Here is a 17,717-nt window from a genome sequence, read left to right on the forward strand (position 1 = left end):
CCCATCCCTCAAAACAGTGACTGATATGATTATGTTTTAATCTGAGTCCTGAATGATATATACCATTATATTAAGGCTCTCACGTGCTTTTCCACTTTCAGAATTTATTTCTAAAGTAGGGAGCACTTTCTAATAACCATGCTGCTGGACAGAAACTTTTGGATCCAAATGTAAGGTGTAAAACCTACTGGTCCCAGGATCCTACACCAACAGAAAGTACCATAAGGATACAACTTGATGCAATTAGAACAAATAATTTTATAAATCTAATGAAATGAACATTGCCCTAGAAAAATTACGATGTTGGAGTGGGGACCCTGAATATTCCGACACAAGCCAAGCAATGTTATAGCAGAATACACAAAGGACAATGTCAACTACTGAAATGTTTAGTTTGATAAAAAGTTTTTAAGTTTGTATTAAATTTAAGATGGAATATGAAAACAAAGGAGTAAAACCCAGCGCCTAATTGTCACTGGTGAAAGTTCGATCCCTGGCGGAAACTTTTTAAGCGTTCGAAAGGGGCGGGGCGGGAGCAGTGATGGACGGGTGGCTAAGCCATTCAGAGGCTAAAGAATGTTTGTCCGTTGACGTCACAATGGCCACGAGGGGGCGGGGCTTGGTTAGCCTGCCCCGGGGGAGGGGGAGGAGCCTGCGAGGCTCTCTCGGGGCACGCTGGGTGTTGTAGTCCCCGCGCCGCCTCCGAGCTCAGTGCGAATAGGAGGCTGGAACTACAACTTCCAAAGTGCACGGCGGACTGATAGGCGGAGGAGCTGCAACAGCTGCTGCTTACTGCTGGAGAGGGGCTGGCAGAGAGCAGTGTTATCTAACGGGAACTGGCTCACTGAAAAGGGTCAAAGACGAGCAACCATGGGCTTCCTTTGCACTACCTAGATATTACTTTCACACGGCTGTCTGCTCGGACTGCTAACAGCTTTCTGCTCTCCTCTTAAGGTCAGTGATTTTAATACATCCCTGTATTGTTTTAACTCAACTTCAAAGTGGAGCAGGGCAGCATGATCCAAGACAGCACCCAATATGAGCAATAAACCCGCTGTTGTTTTCATTCATTTTTTTTCCTGCAAACTTCCTGAACTCGCAAACTTCCAAGCAGATTGTGGATCTGGAGTATTTCTGTTAAAGAGAGGCTGGGCTAAAAATGAATGCACAACCTTACGTTTGAAACCAGGATTTCTTTGTATCGTGCGGGGTTCTGCTGTAACTTGTGGCTCTGGCTCTCACTAAGCTGATGCCTGTATCGCAAGTCAATCTGTGTAGCGGTCACTGTGTACAATGTAGCTCCTCCGCACTTCCATCGTGCTGAGTTTGAAGGTCTATGTTTGGAATTGGTTTTGTTAAATTGCCTTTATGACGATTCACGATTAAACTCGCTCAGTTTGCGGAACTCTCCTGGAATATGTTTTAACGGCGTTGATATTTTTCTGTGGCATAAGTGCATCATTTTGTAATATTAATATTATTTTCTTCTGATATGTGAACTTCCCCCCCCAAAAAAACATCTTTCTCTTCGCAGAGCTGGAGATATCTTTTTTGCTTGACTTGGCAGCCGAGAGAAAGGGATGAGAGATGTCTGACAAGATGTCGAGTTTTCTTCACATTGGGGATATAGTCTCCTTGTACTCCGAGGGATCTGTCAATGGATTCATCAGTACTTTAGGGTGAGCATAAACTGAACATATTCCGGGGCCGTTTTCTAGAATCTAGACTCTCTTATGGCACTCTTGGTCTCTTAAAGTCAGGTCTGGCTTTCTTGAAAAAAACATCTATTAACGTGATACCACCACTTGATTCACTTACTGGCCCAATTTATATAACAATTAGTTACGGTATAATTTTACAATAGTAAAGAGAACTTCTATCCAATTGGCCAAATGCGGCGGTTTATATGGAGTGAATTTTTCTAAAACGAAACACGGACAATATTTTTTTTAAGCGGAGCTAGCCTATTAAAGCTTGAGCTCACTTCCAGTGCTCACGTCTTTCGGTGCTGCACATGGGGAAGGGGCTGTACTCAGGACCTTGCTAAACATTTGCTCGGCGTGGCTCTTGAGTTTCAGTTAAACGTGAAGAGATCTAATCATGACGTTTACGTTACAAATGAACTGAAGGGTTGCTGCCAGTAGTTTTATACCCATTTTAAGTCGTTTTCTCTGCTAAGCTTTGCTATTAGCAGGGAAACTATGTTCCCGTATTTTCCCCCCCCCCCAAAAAAAAGGAGCTGAATCCAGATTAGATCAGAGAGTCAGCTCCCATTGCGCGCGGGAAGGGGGGAGGAGATGCTAAATACGGGGTCGTGGTTTGGAAGATTCACCCAGGAAGTTGCTTGGGCTGGAGCATCTCAATTGGTTAGACTGGGGTCGTCCTTAGAGTAGAGAAGGCGGGGGGGGACTTGATTTGAGATGTACAAAATAATGAGGGACATAGGGTGTATAGGAAGGAAGTTTTCTCTTGGCAGCAGGGTCAATACCGGGGGCAGAGATTTAAGGGTGAATTGAGGAAAAACCTTTTCACCCAAAGGTCGGTGGGAATCTGGAACTCATTGCCTGAAAGGGTAGTAGAGGCAGGAACTTTTGTAACATTTAAGAAGCCTTTAGATGAGCACCTGAAACATCACAGTATACAAGCCTGTGGACGAAGTGCCGGAAAAGGGGAATAGATTTGATAGGTGCTTGATGACCAGTGCCGACGCAATGGGCTGAAGGGCCTCTCCGTGCTGTAAAACTCTGACTCTGTGACATAATCATAGGCATCTGCTTTGAATATTTATTAGTCATTGTAGTAGTCATAATAGTAAAGCCAAAACCAATTTCAACTCTATGAGCAGTATGTTTTGGCTGTATAACATGCAAGAAATCATACTTTTCACTGTACCCTGTCATTCTGTCCTGCTTTGTGTGTAATTTTCACCTTTCAGTCTTCCCCCGAGTGGATTTACTTTGGGCATCTCTTTATTCTCTGTTTCTGATTTTCATTAGGACAATAATGTGCATTGATATCAGTGACCTTGGGCTGATAATAGGCCAAACCTTCAAACAGTGCTTTTGATTTATCCTTGATCCTTTTTTTTTTGCAAAATGCATAACTTTAACTCTTCAAGAAATCTGCATTGTTTCAACTCTGGCCTCTAGTACATCTGATTCCCTTTATCCATAATTCACAGCCACACCTTCAGTTGTCTCAGCTTTGAAATTCTGTCCTGAAATCAGGCCACCTCTCTCCATTAAGATTTCAACTGTTTTGGACAGTCTGTCATGTCCTCTATCTAATGTCTCTTATTTCCTAACAATGGTTTACCTCTACATTTAAGTTAACTAGCCCGCTTGGATCATCTCGATTTCATTCTTAGTGTACTTTCTGTAATAAAATGAAGTTACTGCAACTGGATGTGCCGGTCAAGTTGCTTCGTAAATACTTCCTAACTAGATTGACACGTGAAGGTTGAGCTAGATGGGGATTGGTACGACTGTATCATTTTGTCAGTGTTTTAAGATGAGGGAAGGTGCTTGGGATCTTCTGGAAATATAAGTAGGAGATGTTTATCCGTTCTCATGAGTAAACACATTACAGGACTGCTGATGTAAGATATGAATTTGAAATGTTGACGGCTTGTTCACCTTAGAGGCTGATTAAGCTGTTGTAAACTTGCAGACACTATATTTGTCCTTGCAGTTAGGAGTATATTAGAAGAGGGATAGGATATATTGCTTATTCAGCAATGTCTTGGGCGTAGATGACTTTGAGGGTTGGGGACACCAGGAAACAGAATGATTGCCTTCATGAAAGCTCTGACAATTTCACTTCTGACATCCATATGTTGGGAGGCCTTTAATTAGTTTGCATATTATTTTCTTGAATGTCAACTAATATCTTCTGGAATGCTTTTTTTTTGGAAAATTGAATACAGAGATTAGAACTGGATTCCCTGTGTTTGCTATAGCCTATTATTCAACATATCTCTTTCATTCCTACCCCCACCCAGAAGTTTATTCATGACTCCATTTATTTAAATGGAAAGAACACCTAATGCACAAAGGTATTGATCATTAATTGTCTCAGATAAAAACAGCATTGCTGGGGAAAAAGAAAATCAAGTAGATCTGGTAGAATCTGCAGAGAGAGAGAAAAACAGTGAACATTTTGAATGCAATGTGACTTCTCTTTGGAACCCAAGTCCCAGGCTCCAAAGAAGCATCATATTGAACTTGACGTTAACTCTGTTTCTCTCTCAACAGATGTTGTCAGATCAGCTGGAGCTTTTCCAGCACTGCTGTTTTTATTTCTGATTTCCAACATCTGCAGTATTTTACTTTCACTACGTAATTATGTTCATATATTCATTCACCTAGTTTTCTAAATAAGTTGATGTAATAAAGCAAGCTATCTGCAATGAGCCTCTGAGGAAGGTAATTTTTGCAGTTGCTGTATTTGCATAGAAACATGAAATGAGAAAAGGTCATTTGATTTGCCCTGTCAAAGCTTTAACTTTTTTTCCCCAGTCCATCACAATCATGACCTAATGCCTTTAACTTACTAAGGAATGTTTATCTCTACATTTGAGTTAACTAATCCTCTTGGCTGACCTAGATTTCATTTCTATTTTGTTTTAATACTGAAAAATCTTAGTTCTGCAAGTCTTCTTCTGTTTGCTAAACTTAAGTGCCCAATCTTTCCCCCTGCTCCCACACCCCTAAAATATCAACGACCTATTGAAGGTAGTGTGAAAAAAACTTAATACGTTATTTCTGGAATAGCCCTGTCAATGACCTAGTGGTTCTGAGAACCCTCCTGCTGATGGAAGGGGATTAATGACTTTATGGTTCTGTATTTGTTGACCACAGATCAGCATTGCATCCAATTTTCTTCATTTTTTTGGGGAAATATCCACCAAAATTTAATTGGATGAATTCCAGATTTTGATCACTGGATTATTTAAGGCAGTTAAATCTCTCCTCACTGAAAGAAGAAACAACAGCTACAATTGCTTGCTTTTCTATCTCTTAATGTAGGAAAATGTTTCCAGGTACTCTGATTACTTTTAAGGAGAAAATACACTACCATTCCAAAATCAAATATGCATGATTGGGAAGCAATTTTCACAATTGCATAAAATATGGATGAGTCATTCTGCTCAATCAATCCATGCCAATGTTTATGCTTAATTTGGTCATTCTCATCTAGCCTTGCTCAACCATGATGCTTGGTGTGTTTGTAAACTGAGATCCCTTTGTCCCTGTACTCTTGTGGGTCCCCTACCAGAGATATTTAAATCATCAACAGCCATAGGTGAGGTGCCTGAAATTTGGAGGGTGGCAAATTTGTTTAAGGACTGCAGGGAAAAGCGTGGGAAATACAGACCGGTGAGCTTAACATCTGTAATGGTAAGTTGTGAGAAGGTATTCTAAGAGACAGGATCTACAGGCATTTAGAGAGGAAAGGATTAATAAGGGACAGCCAGCATGGCTGTGAGTGGAAAATCATGTGTCTCAAATTTGATTGAGTTCTTGAAGGGGTAACCAAAAAGGTAGATAAGGGCAGTGCAGTTGATGTTGTCTACATGGACTTTAGCAAGGCCTTTGACAAGGTACCACATGGTAGGTGGTTGCATAAGGTTAAATCTCTTGGGATTCAGGGTGAGGTAGCTAAATGGATACAAAATTGGTTTGATGACAGAAGACAGAGGGTGTTTGTAGAGGATTGTTTTTCAAACTGGACACCTGTGACCAGTGGTGTGCCTTTGGGATCAGTGTTTGGTCCACTGTTATTTATCATCTGTGTTAGTGATTTGAATGAGAATTTAGAAGGCATGGTTAGTAAGTTTGCAGATGACACCAAAATTATTGGCATAATGGACAGTGAAGAAGATTATCTAGGATTGCAATGGGATCTTGATCAATTGGGCTATTGAGCTGATGAAGGTGGAGTTTAATTTAGATAAATGTGAGGTAATGCATTTTGGTAGATCGAACCAGGGCAGGACTTATTCAGTTAATGGTAGGGTGTTGGGGTGAGTTACAGAGTAAAGAGATTTGGAGGTACGGGCTCAGCTGCTTGAAAATGGAGTCACAGGCGGACAGAGTGCTGAAGAAGGCATTCGGCATACTGGCATACTTAGTTTCATTGGTCAGAACATTGAATACAGGAGTTGGGATGTCTTGTTGAAGTTGTATAATACCTTGTTAAGGCTACATTTGGAATACTGTGTATAGTTCTGGTCACCCTATTATAGAAAAGATATTATTAAACTGGAAAGAGTGCAGAAAAGATTTACTAGGATGCTTCCAGGACTTGATGGTTTGAGTTATAAGAGGAGGCTGGATAGACTGGGACTTTTCCTCTGGAGTGTAGTGATCTTGTAGAGGTTTATAAAATTGAGGGATATAGATTAGCTAGATAGTCAATATCTTTTCCCAAAGGTAGGGGAGTCTAAAATTGAGGGCATAGATAAAAGGTGAGGGGGAGAGATACAATAGGGTTTAGAGGGGCAATTTTTTCACATACAGGGTGGTGAGTGTCTGGAACAAGCTGCCAAAGGTAGTAGTGGAGGTGGGAACAATTTTGTCTTTTAAAAAAAATTTAGATAGTTACAATGGGTAAGATGGGTATAAAGGGATATGGACCAATTGGGACTGGCTTGGTGGTTTTAAAAATAAAAGGAAAGCATGGACAAGTAGAGCCAAAGGGCCTGTTTCCATGCTGTAAACCTCTGACTCTACTCAGTCAGATTCACAACTTCCAAGCAATTAATGACCCCCTATTTTTACTTAGCAAAATCTACTTCCTCACGTTTGTGTTGAACTTTACTCTTTCAGCAAGCTTGCTGATGTCCTCCTGCAATTTATTGCAGTTCTCTTCACCATTTACACTGCTTGTCAATTTGATATCAACAAATTTAGAAATTGTTTTTTATTCCAAAATCCAATTTGCTAATGTAACATGTGAAAAGTAGCAGTCCCAGCATTGATCCTTGTGGCAATTACTTCTCACCTTATGCTACTCTGAATAACGACCCTTTATTCCAACTGTCCTTCCTGTATTAAACCAGCAGACTATACATTTAATGCCACTTGTCCCCAACTCCACATTCCATAATCTTAATGATTAGTCTGTTAACGGACACCTTATTTTAGGCCTTTGAAAATCCAGATAGATTACACCTACTGTGTTACCATTGTCTAATCTCTGGTAGTACCTCGCAAATTTCAATAAACCTGGCTAAGCAAGATTCTCTCTTTTCACAACCATGCTGACTATTCATTAGAGATGTTCCATCTCTTGTTCAGTAGAGATTCCATCATTTTTCTACTACTAGTGTTAAGCTGACTGGTTTTGTGAGATAACAAGTCAACGCATTAAGCAGCGCAATGTAAAGTGGACAGGTGGATATAGAAGTTACAAAATACAAGTCTGCCCTGGTCTCCTCCATTGTGCATTACAGTACATTGGTACAGATTTCAGTAGAGTTTGGAATTACATCCTTTGCAGTAGAGAGGAAAAGAAAAGCAAAATAAGCAAATCAGTGATTTAAAAATAGTGCCTTGCGATTTGTGTAACCATCTCTTCTGTATTTCTTTGAAAGCCTCGTGGATGACCGATGTGTGGTGCAACCAGATGCTGGAGACTTGAACAACCCACCGAAGAAATTCAGAGGTGAGTGAATTCTAAGCCTGCAAATTCCTGGCTAGCACAATAAAATTAACTAAATTGTAAACTTGTCCAACATCCAATAAATTCATCTTGATACAATATTGATAGACTTGCTTGTCACTAATTTAAGTGGTCTTGATTTCAAGAATTTGTCATGTTGGGATTGCAAAATCATTAATGGTTCAAAATGATTGTGCTGGTTGAATGATGTTTCTGGGATTACATTATTGTACAGTTCTTTTATAGTACAAATTTGTGAATTGTAACAAAAATGAATGTTGGTGCTGCAGCAAATTGGATGAGCAAAACACTGATGACTGTCAACCTTTGGAAACAGTATTAGATGAACCCTACCTTGTTTATTTTTGGCCAAGTTGGATACCACAAGTGTAAAACCTACAATTAGTGATGACTTGCTGACATATAGAATGCAAGAACACTGTACTGAAGTGCAAATTCTGTGTTAATGCCCTGTGATTGTATTTTTAACCCATGCAAGTTAACTGAGTTTTATTAATTTAAGGCTTTGATACCGTTGGTTTAGCTTGGTTTTACATTGGGTTCAGTGGGTTGCCAGTGTCTGAGTACACTTGCTGGATTACTTGAGGTTAAACAAAGGGGAGACTGGAAGGTAGCAGCACTAATTCCCCATTAAGTCCTTGCTTTGGAGGAACAACTTGGGAAATTATTCATGATACATTTTTATTTTTGCCTCCCAACCTCAACCAATATGCATGTGTGGATGTATTTCTTTTGCGGATGAGATGGCATTTGGCATTTTCACATGGACCACCAACATGCTTGCAAGTGCCTTGTTTTAATTATGATTTAAGAGTATGATGTTGATAGAGTTTTTGGCTGCTAGTTTCATGACTGTAGTTTCAAACTATTACTGTGAACAATGCTCCACTTCACATACCATATCAACCCTCTCCCCATTACAGCAGGGACATAACTGACTTTATTTTAGATGGATCACCATTTGTGGCATAGTGAATAATGTAATTTGCTTTATTCAGTATTGAGTAATTTCTGGGCTCCTCTTGGAAGCAGTTTTGCTAATAATAGATTGGCATTATTCTTCAGTTCAAAAATTGACTAATAGAATAGCAGATTGTCTAACATAATTAAATGTAAATACTGATGGTTGATTCACCCCCAAAACATTCCCTACCATTGAATTGAGGGCCTTATTACAAAATGTATTCAATTGTATTTATATCTGTGCCATCTGCAGGCTGCACTCTATAGTATAATCAAAACAAGTTTGAAAGATCCATTGAAATATAGGTCTAACTAAGGGACAGGTAATCTGGCCTTTGTTAATTCACGGGAAACCAGTCTGATCATTAGTTTTGTGTGGGTTTCAGTGTTTCTGTGGGTACAACTTAACCAGCAATGCAAAGACATCACAGTTTGACATTTGGATCAAATATTGTAACCATTCTACTTTCTATGTCCAAATGTGGAAGTGCCTTTTAAGGGGGATTAAACAATGGCCTATCATCCTACTTCAGTATATTCTTTGCAATATTTTCCCAGATACTTTGAGAGTGTTCTTTTCAATGCTGCGGTGAAATTGCTTTCGGATCAGTGCCATTACGGTATAATCTGCTTGATTAATCTCAGTTTGGAAAGACCAATTTTAATAGCCAATTATTCAGTATGACAGCATTCAGAATTCTGTTAGTGTACAAAGTGCTCTTCTATGGTTAATATGCAGGTACTGCTGCATCTGCTAGTGACATAGTGGTGCCACTCTTAGAGAAACATTGATTTGAGAGTAAAATGTCAATAGGAATGGTTGGGTAGTTCAATGTTATACTGTGATTTATAGGAAGATGTTGATGTCGTGCTGAGAAGTTAGTGTGGAAAAGACTGTGGGGTTCAGGGGACTGCTTGAGCAAAAAGATCTCATTCTTACTGGGATGATTCAGTATACATGGGAAGAATTTATTCACTGTACTTCAGTGAAAACAGCTTAAGGTGAAATTTCCTTCTCTTCAGTACTTTGCACAGTATTTTACTTGATGGCTTTCCTGAAGACTGGTGTTTTATTTGTGGCAGTTACAGCATGGAATTCATTAATGTTGCATAATGGGGTCAAGGAATATGGGAAAAAGAGGGGTATCAGGATATTGAATTCAAAAATCAGCCATGATTAAAATGAATGGCGGAGCAGGCTCAAAGGACCAAATGGCCTATTCCTGCTTCTGCTTTCTATGTTTCATGGTGCATCAGTTTTCCTTCTAATTTGTTTTACCTAATTGTCACTAACCCACAACAATCAGTACTTCACCCAAGTCTTTAGAGTTAACAACACAACCCCATGTTGGAATCATCAAAAATCTACGATCGTGCCCTTTTGGAGTTTCTGATATGCTGTGGAGATTCTACACATTCAGCAGCTCCACTTTATTGAAATACTGGTAACAATGCTGGACTTGTTCATTTGAACTTGGAAACATATGAAGATTAATGGCCAGGAATAGATCCTCTGCTTCACTTATCCTTCTTCAACACCATACGTACATTCCTCATCTCTTAGGCAAAAGAAAAGCAGATAAAAGTCCACAATAATTTGTGGCCTGGATGAAAATGGGAAAGATGATTGAAATTAGTCTGAGACCACATTGGCCGTGAATAACAGTTTACAACAACCATCTTGAGTATAAGGTGATTGCTCCTTCAGTCAGAAGCAGGTCCATCTCACTTGAAGTAACTAAGATAAGTGGTGACCTCTGCATAAGCTGGTTACCTGTTCTTTCAAATGTCATTTCTGATTTCTCTCATTTCTTTCCTACCTCCCCATACTTTTCTTAAACAGCATGTGAACATGTTTTCAGTACCTCCTCTAACTCTGTGGTTCTCAAATTTTGAATGACCACTTTTCAATGGATTAGTAGTAGCCGCAGACGACACCCCTCCCCGGCCCTCACCACAGTGTCATCATTGTACTGCATTGAAGTGTTGTAATAACATTTTCTTTTGAAACCTGGTATTTACTATGGATGTAGTGCTCTTTGTATTGCACTTGGACCATGTTCCCTGTAAGTAGGTAATATTTATACAGCCACTCGCAGGTTGTCCCCTTGGACATGGACAGCCAGAGGCCAGCTAGATACGAGTTGGGAGCCAAGTATAGCTACCACATGTACAGCAGAGTGGGCTGGCTATTACACTTGGGAAGGGAGTGTGCCCAGAGAAGCATTTAGAGTATGTCACTGAAATGTGTTTCATATTTGCGTGGCCTTTATGGACAATACTTTGAAAAAATTTTTTGTGTGGTTGCCCACAAACAGTATTTGAAAACCTGTGAATTGACCAAAAGATTTAGCTTCTGGATTGCTGCACAATTCCCAGGAAATGTGGTCCAAGCTGGCCATTGGCTGTCCTGCTCTGTGAGCACTCGCTGGCCTCCTGGAAAGTTTCTGCGACCCCAGTTTGAAAACCATTGCCCTGGCTCTTCTCCCTTTGTGTCTCTGGAAAGAAGCAACAGTACAGACATGCAGAATAGCATAGTGAAAAGATGTTGGGTTATTCTTGTCTAGGTGCTTGGTATTAGATTAAAAATGCAATACCATTGGAGATTGATCTATAAATTATCAGTGTTTTGCACATTGTTAAATCTGTCAGTTGTGTGATAATTTAAAAAAAAGGTTGCACTTGTATCATCAATTGAAATAAGCAACTTAGTTTTACTAATTCACCTGAAATATAGGTTGGAAAAGCATCGCTGGCAAGGCCAGTGTTTATTGTCCATTGCTTGTTGCCCTTAGGAAGGTGATGGTGAACCTTTTTTTTGCAAAATAGCTCCCCATCTCCAATTTCCCTTTCTGCCCTAAAGTCCTTGAATGTGATATTGTCTCCAGCTTTCCCAGAAGTCCATGTTTGTGTCCCTTTCCTGAAGTCTATCTTTGTATCCCTTCAATCAGGTTTCTGCCCTGCCACAGTCCTGAAATGCCTCTTATCAAAGTCTCAAATGATATAGTGAGTGACTGTGACAAAGCTAAACTATCCCTCTTGGCTGCAGCCTTTAACACAGTGGACTGCACCGTCCTCCTCCAGCAATTAATTTACTTTATCACAGAATGTGGATGTCACTGGTTGTGCCAACACTTATTGCCCATGCATACTTGCTGTTGAGAGGGTGATGCTAAGCTGCCATCTTGAACTACTGCAGTCCATGTGGTGCAGGTACACCCACAGTGCTGTTTTGGAGGGTGTTCCAAGATTTTAACTCAGTGACAGTGGAAGAATAACAATGTATTTCCAAATCAGGATGATGAGTGCCCTGGAGGGGAACTTCCAGGTAGGGGTGTTCCCATGTCCTTCTAGCTGGTAGGGTTTGGAAGGTGCTGTTGAAGGAAGCTTGGTGAGTTACTCTAGTGCATCTTTTACATGGTACACATCACTGCTACTGTATCCCAGTGATGGAGAGATTGAATATTCAAGGTGGTGCTTGGGGCATTAGTCAAGCAGGCTGCTTTGTCCTGGATGATGTCAAGCTTCTTGAGTGTTGTTGGAGCTGCACCCATCCAGGCAAGTGGCGAGTATTCCATTTACATTTCTGACTTGTACCTCGTAGATGATGGACTGGCTTTGGAGAGTTGGGAGTTGATATACTCTCTGCAGTATTTCCAACCTCTGACCTACTTCTGTAGCCACAGTATTTATACGGCAGTTAATTTTGTGGTCAATGAGAATGCCCAGGCTGAAGTTAACGGGGATTCAGTGATGGTAATGCCATTGAAAGTCGAGGACAATGGTTGGATTCTCTCCTGTTGGAGATGTCATTGTAAACAGTTGCGGCCACAATATATTTGAGCAGAATGATGTGTGACTTTTAGGTGTTGATATTTCCATACACCTGGTGCTTTACCCTTTTAGGCACTTGATTTGGTAGGTGATTTCTGAATCTGCTGGATGCATTATATTCATATGAATAATACTTCTTAGAAATGCATTTAATAAAACAGAAATCCTGAAAATCTGAATTGCGGTGCTTGATATCCACATTATCATTTCAGATTCTGAGGCCTATTTGTGCTAATGGGGCTCAATTTCTTCTCGCCTACAGGTTAACTTGTTCCTGTGGCCTTTGATTGCACTTGCTTTATGTTAGTCCGACCCAGGTGAATATTTGTAATCCTTATTGTAGTTTTAGACCATGTTGACATGCATGTACTCTCATCACTTTGAAAATGATTTCTGTTTTTCTTCCACCTTTTCACCTCCTACTATTCTTTGTACTTGTTCTGAAACTCTCCCTCCTTGCTGCATTTCCCTCTTTTTGGTTGGGTGCTTCACTTTTGCTGCTTTTGGTCTGCCCCATCCTCCAGTAGATAGGAGATCGTTGACCAGATAGCTTCCGGATTGTGGATATTTGCTGACGCAGCTGCAAATGAGCTGTTCTGACAACATAAGAATGGGTTTAATTTGAATGGAACAACGCAGATCCCTAGAATATGATATATAACCCTCCCAAGGCAATTATTGTACAATCGTTTGAGTAAAGTGGCCTGTATGAATCCTGTGGTGTCAGGGGTCCAATATTTTGACTGCCTGTTTATCTAGAAATGGGAAGAGGTCATTTAGTCCCTTAAACCTGTTCTGCTATTTCAGATGTCACGTCTGACCTCGACTTTAACTCTATTTACACAAGAATGTAAAAAGTAGGAACAGAAGGAGCCCATCTGGCCTCTTGAGGTTGCTTTGCCATTTAGCAAGATCTTGGCTGGTCTGATTATGGCTTTAAGTCCACTTTCCTTAACCATTGACTTCAGTTGCTGTAGGCAGGCATATCAGGGGATGTGTTCCTTGATTTAGGTCGTTGGAAGAGAATCATGGTTTACAAGTTGAGCCAGTGTTTAAGATGACTCCAAGCTGACATTTAAGATGACATTTTTGCATGTACTGAGGGTATAAGTTAATTGACACCCCTTTGCAACCATGACATGCTATAGTCACATTAAAAAGTTGGATTCAATCTTTTGTCCCATGAATGAATGTTAGAATAGTTTATAACTTAAGGGACCAAGTGGCTGATATGGATTGATTCGTAAGACAGGCCCCCTCAGATTGACATATATGGCAATCGCCCACACCTGTGCTGCCAGTTTACTTTTCTAGTCTGTATAATCCCTATGAATGAATTTGTTTGGGCTTCAGAGGTTAACTTGATCACCGCCATCTATGGGATCTGTGTTTCTTCAAAGTTTGTTGAATAGTCACAAGTAAGGCTTGCATTAATACTGCAATAAAGTTACTGTGAAATTCCCCTAGTAGTCATACTCCAGTGCCTGTTCGGGTTAATGCACCTAACCAGCACACTTTCAGGATGTGGGAGAAAACCCACGCAGATGTGGGGAGAACATGTAAACTCCACACACAGTGACTCAAGCTGGGAATTGAACCCGGGTCCCTGGCGCTGTGAAGCAGCAGTGCTAACCACTGTGCTATTGTGCTGCCCCTCACTTTGAACATTTCTATTATTTCAACATCCATAAATTTTTGAGGAGAAAGTTCCTGATATCCATCCTTTGGATGAAGAAATGCTTCCTGATTTCAATCCTAAATGGCCTTGCTTAAATGTTGTGGTTCTAACCTCTTCTGGATTTCCTACCGGAGGAAATAATTTTTCTCTGATTCCTTTTTAGATCACTCATCAACCATCTAAACTCAAGGGAATGAAATCTGAGGTTTATTTAATCTTTTTAGCCCTGGTACTGTGTGAATCTCTGTGGCCTCTCATGGAACCAATATTTCCTTCCTGAATTGCACTGTCTAGAACACAATTCCACCAGTTAAATTTGTCTAGGTGTAAAACAGACAGTTATTCTCTTAGCTAAGAAGATCTAACTATGTATGTCAGTTTAAAGATGCTGGTTATAGCATCTTGTGTTTATTTTAGACAGAAGCAGCTGTGTTTACTCATTAATTATATTTCATTCTAATTGATGTTTCTAAAATTCAAACACTAGACGTCAGATGTTGAATTATTCTAAGTGTTTTCTTCAGTGCACAGTGGTTTTGTCATTTGCTTCCATTCAAATGATTAGCTTTTGCCATATAAATAAAACCACCCTTTAGAATTGCACTGTATTTTATGTGATATTGTTTATTAATAAATTGTCAACTTATTTCTGATTGGCTTTGGGACAGTTAAATTACATAGAAGTAGATCTAAAGCTTGGAATCTTATTTTTAAAAATAAAATTTGACCTAATTGAAAGTTACTGCTTTTGTCTGTATTCTATTCTCTGGTTGTGCTGTGAGGCGGTGCAAATCATGCAGCTAAACGCACCCCAGGTATCGGCCAGGGGGTTCTCAATACGTGGATGCAGCATGGTTCCAGAACTGTTTCTTGCCTTCTCTAGGATTGGGTTACGGGCCATCATGTATTAGATAATTGTATTTGGGTGAGTATGCCAGCTGTAAGTGGATGTGGATTGTACTCCAAATGTGGTCTGACCATGGTTCTGTGCAGTTGAAGCATCTTTCTCTTTAGTACATTCTAACCATCCCAACATAAAGGGTGAGCTTCTGTAGCCTTTTTGATGTTTCTTTTATGTGCCTGTGCACTTGCTTTGCATGATTGTACCTGGGCAATCAAAAATCCTCTTGTTCCTCCACAGTTTCTCATCTCTTGCCATATAGATTACTTTCCCCTCTTTTCCTGCTCTCCCAGTCCCATTCCAGGACAGGTGTAATCTCTTCACCTGGTGTCTGAATCTTTATCTCCTGATAGAACTTCAGCAGCAAGGCATCAAGAGAAGCTGAAAGGCATTCTGATGCGTTGATCTTATGTTAGTGGATATCTCTAAAGTTTGAGGTTTTTAAAAAATTTATTTATTAGTGTCACAAGTAGGCTTAACACTGCAATGAAATTACTGTGAAAATCCCCTAGTTGCCACACTCCGTGCCTGTCCAGGTACACTGAGGGAGAAATTAGCATGGCTAATTCAGCTAACCAGTGTATCTTTCAGACCATGGGAGGAGATTGGAGCACCCAGAGGAAACCCACACACAGAGAGCATGCAGACTCCACACAGATAGTGGTCCAAGCCAGGAGTCCAACCTGGGTCCCTGGTGCTGTGAGGCAGTGGTGCTAACCACTGTGCCACTATGCCGGAATTGGTTCATTTGCACACGAGCTGAAACAACACCAGCACTGTCTGCAGGGACAGCCTGACCAGCCCTGCCATTTTTAAGAAATTGCTCCTTTTTTATATTTTGGCACAACAAAAGGTATTTTACTTCATCAGCTCTTCCTTTGTCAACGATGAATGTTACAAACCCTACATTAACCAACAGTCGTTTCCTCAGTAATCACAATGTGACTAAATGAAAAGGAGACAAAACCATTGGCTGTTTTCCCAGTACAGATAGGAACTTTGGTCTGGGTTGCACTGACTTCACCATGTTTTACATTGCTTGTGGCAGGTTCATCACCATATCAGCATTAAATTCAACTTTGAAATCTCTTGAATGCACCATTTTTGCAAGTCGCATACAAAGTGTGGCGCTAGGTTGAATGCATTTGTGTAAAATGTAATAAATTCTTCCACTAAAATCACTCTAAGCTATCTAATTTAATACAACCACCTTTTGCATGAGTCTACGCTACCCTGCATGAAGTTTTGGTATGCATTACACTTTCAAAAAAATCACAACGTAAAGTTTTATACATATCAGTTCACAGCCTTTAAAATAACATTTGTGTGGGAAGAGAGATGAGAGTATTGGATCTAAAAACTTAATACACAGTGCTTTTAAATGGATTGTAATGTTTTGGTGCATATCTGCCATACTTAGGAACACAGATTCACTTAGTCACCACTTCCTCTAACCATAGAACCCTACAGTGCAGAAAGAGGCCCTTTGGCCCATTGAGTCTGCACTGAACACAATCCTACCGAGGCACGACCCCCATATCCCTACACGTTATACCCACTAATCCCTTTAACCTACACATCTCAGGACACTAAGGGGCAATTTCTCAGCATGGCCAATCAACCTAACCCTGCACATCTTTGGACTGTGGGAGGAAACCAGAGTACCCAGAGGAAACCCATGCAGACGCGAGAATGTGCAACTCCACACAGACAGTGACCTGAGCTGGGAATCAAACCCAGGACCCTGGAGCTGTGAAGCAGCAGTGCTAACCACTGTTCTGCTAACATGTGGTTGATTGTTTCTAAAAAGTATAAAGAAAACCACACATGGTGCTGAATTCCTAAGTCATTCTTGTACCCTGTCTTGCATTTCAGATATGTGGTGGTTCTTTCTGATTTGGGTCAGATACAACTGAGTTACACAGAAAAGGTGCAAGAACTCTCAAAATAGATACATCAGGGCAGTGATGACTTGAAGAATGGCATTTCTGGCAAGCACAGTAAGAAGCCTCTCAAAGTTAATGGTTTTTGCTACTAAATAAATCGGTTGGACTTTAACCTGGTGTTGTGAGACTTCTTACTGTGTTTACCCCAGTCAAATGCCAGCATCTCCACATCATTTCTGGCAAGCACGTGGTGTTTCAGTCAGAAATTGGATTTTTAAACTCCTGCAGAAAGAAAGATGCTGTCTATCAATAAAAGCTCTTTTGCCATCGGCTCATTCATAAGCACTTCAAGCATAGTCACTTGCAGACAAACCAGCTTGTGTAAGGTCCCACAAACAGCAATCAGGTAACAAACCAGTTATTCTATTGTTTGAAGGATGGGTGTTAACCAAGCAACGGGGATAATTTCCCTGTCTTTCACTGCATTTGGAATGTTTTGGATGCACATGAGCTGGAAGACGGCCTTGATTAAAAGTCATCTGAAAAATAATATCCTCTCATCACTGCACTGGAGTTTCAGCCTAGGTGATGTGCTTAAAGGCTTTTGAATGTGTGACCTTCTCATCCCAATAACAATGCTACCACAGAGGCATGGCTGGCATGTGAATCTGGGACTGAGCTTTTACTGAAGCTGGCCCTTTTTTTGTGAAGGAATAGGAGAAGCTTTTTGTTAAATTGCCAGTGTCTCAATGGGATATGGTTCTGGTTC

General features: G+C 40.4%; 1 protein-coding gene across 3 annotated transcripts in view; it reads left to right on the forward strand.

Moving 5' to 3' along the window:
• Nucleotides 1-17,717, forward strand: part of itpr1a (inositol 1,4,5-trisphosphate receptor, type 1a) — a 516,106-nt gene that overhangs the window by 175,969 nt on the left and 322,420 nt on the right. For all 3 annotated transcript variants that reach the window (XR_013886032.1, XR_013886033.1, XM_080184007.1), the window contains exons 6-7: nt 1,535-1,679; nt 7,598-7,668. Coding sequence is in view for 1 of the 3 variants with exons in the window: in XM_080184007.1 (XP_080040133.1) it covers nt 1,588-1,679; nt 7,598-7,668 (163 nt within the window). In the remaining 2 variants the exon portion in view is untranslated. The remainder of the gene's footprint in view (nt 1-1,534; nt 1,680-7,597; nt 7,669-17,717) is intronic.

This window comes from Carcharhinus amblyrhynchos, chromosome 3, assembly GCF_965287045.1.
Source record: "Carcharhinus amblyrhynchos chromosome 3, sCarAmb.v2.hapA, whole genome shotgun sequence".
NCBI lineage: Eukaryota > Metazoa > Chordata > Chondrichthyes > Carcharhiniformes > Carcharhinidae > Carcharhinus > Carcharhinus amblyrhynchos.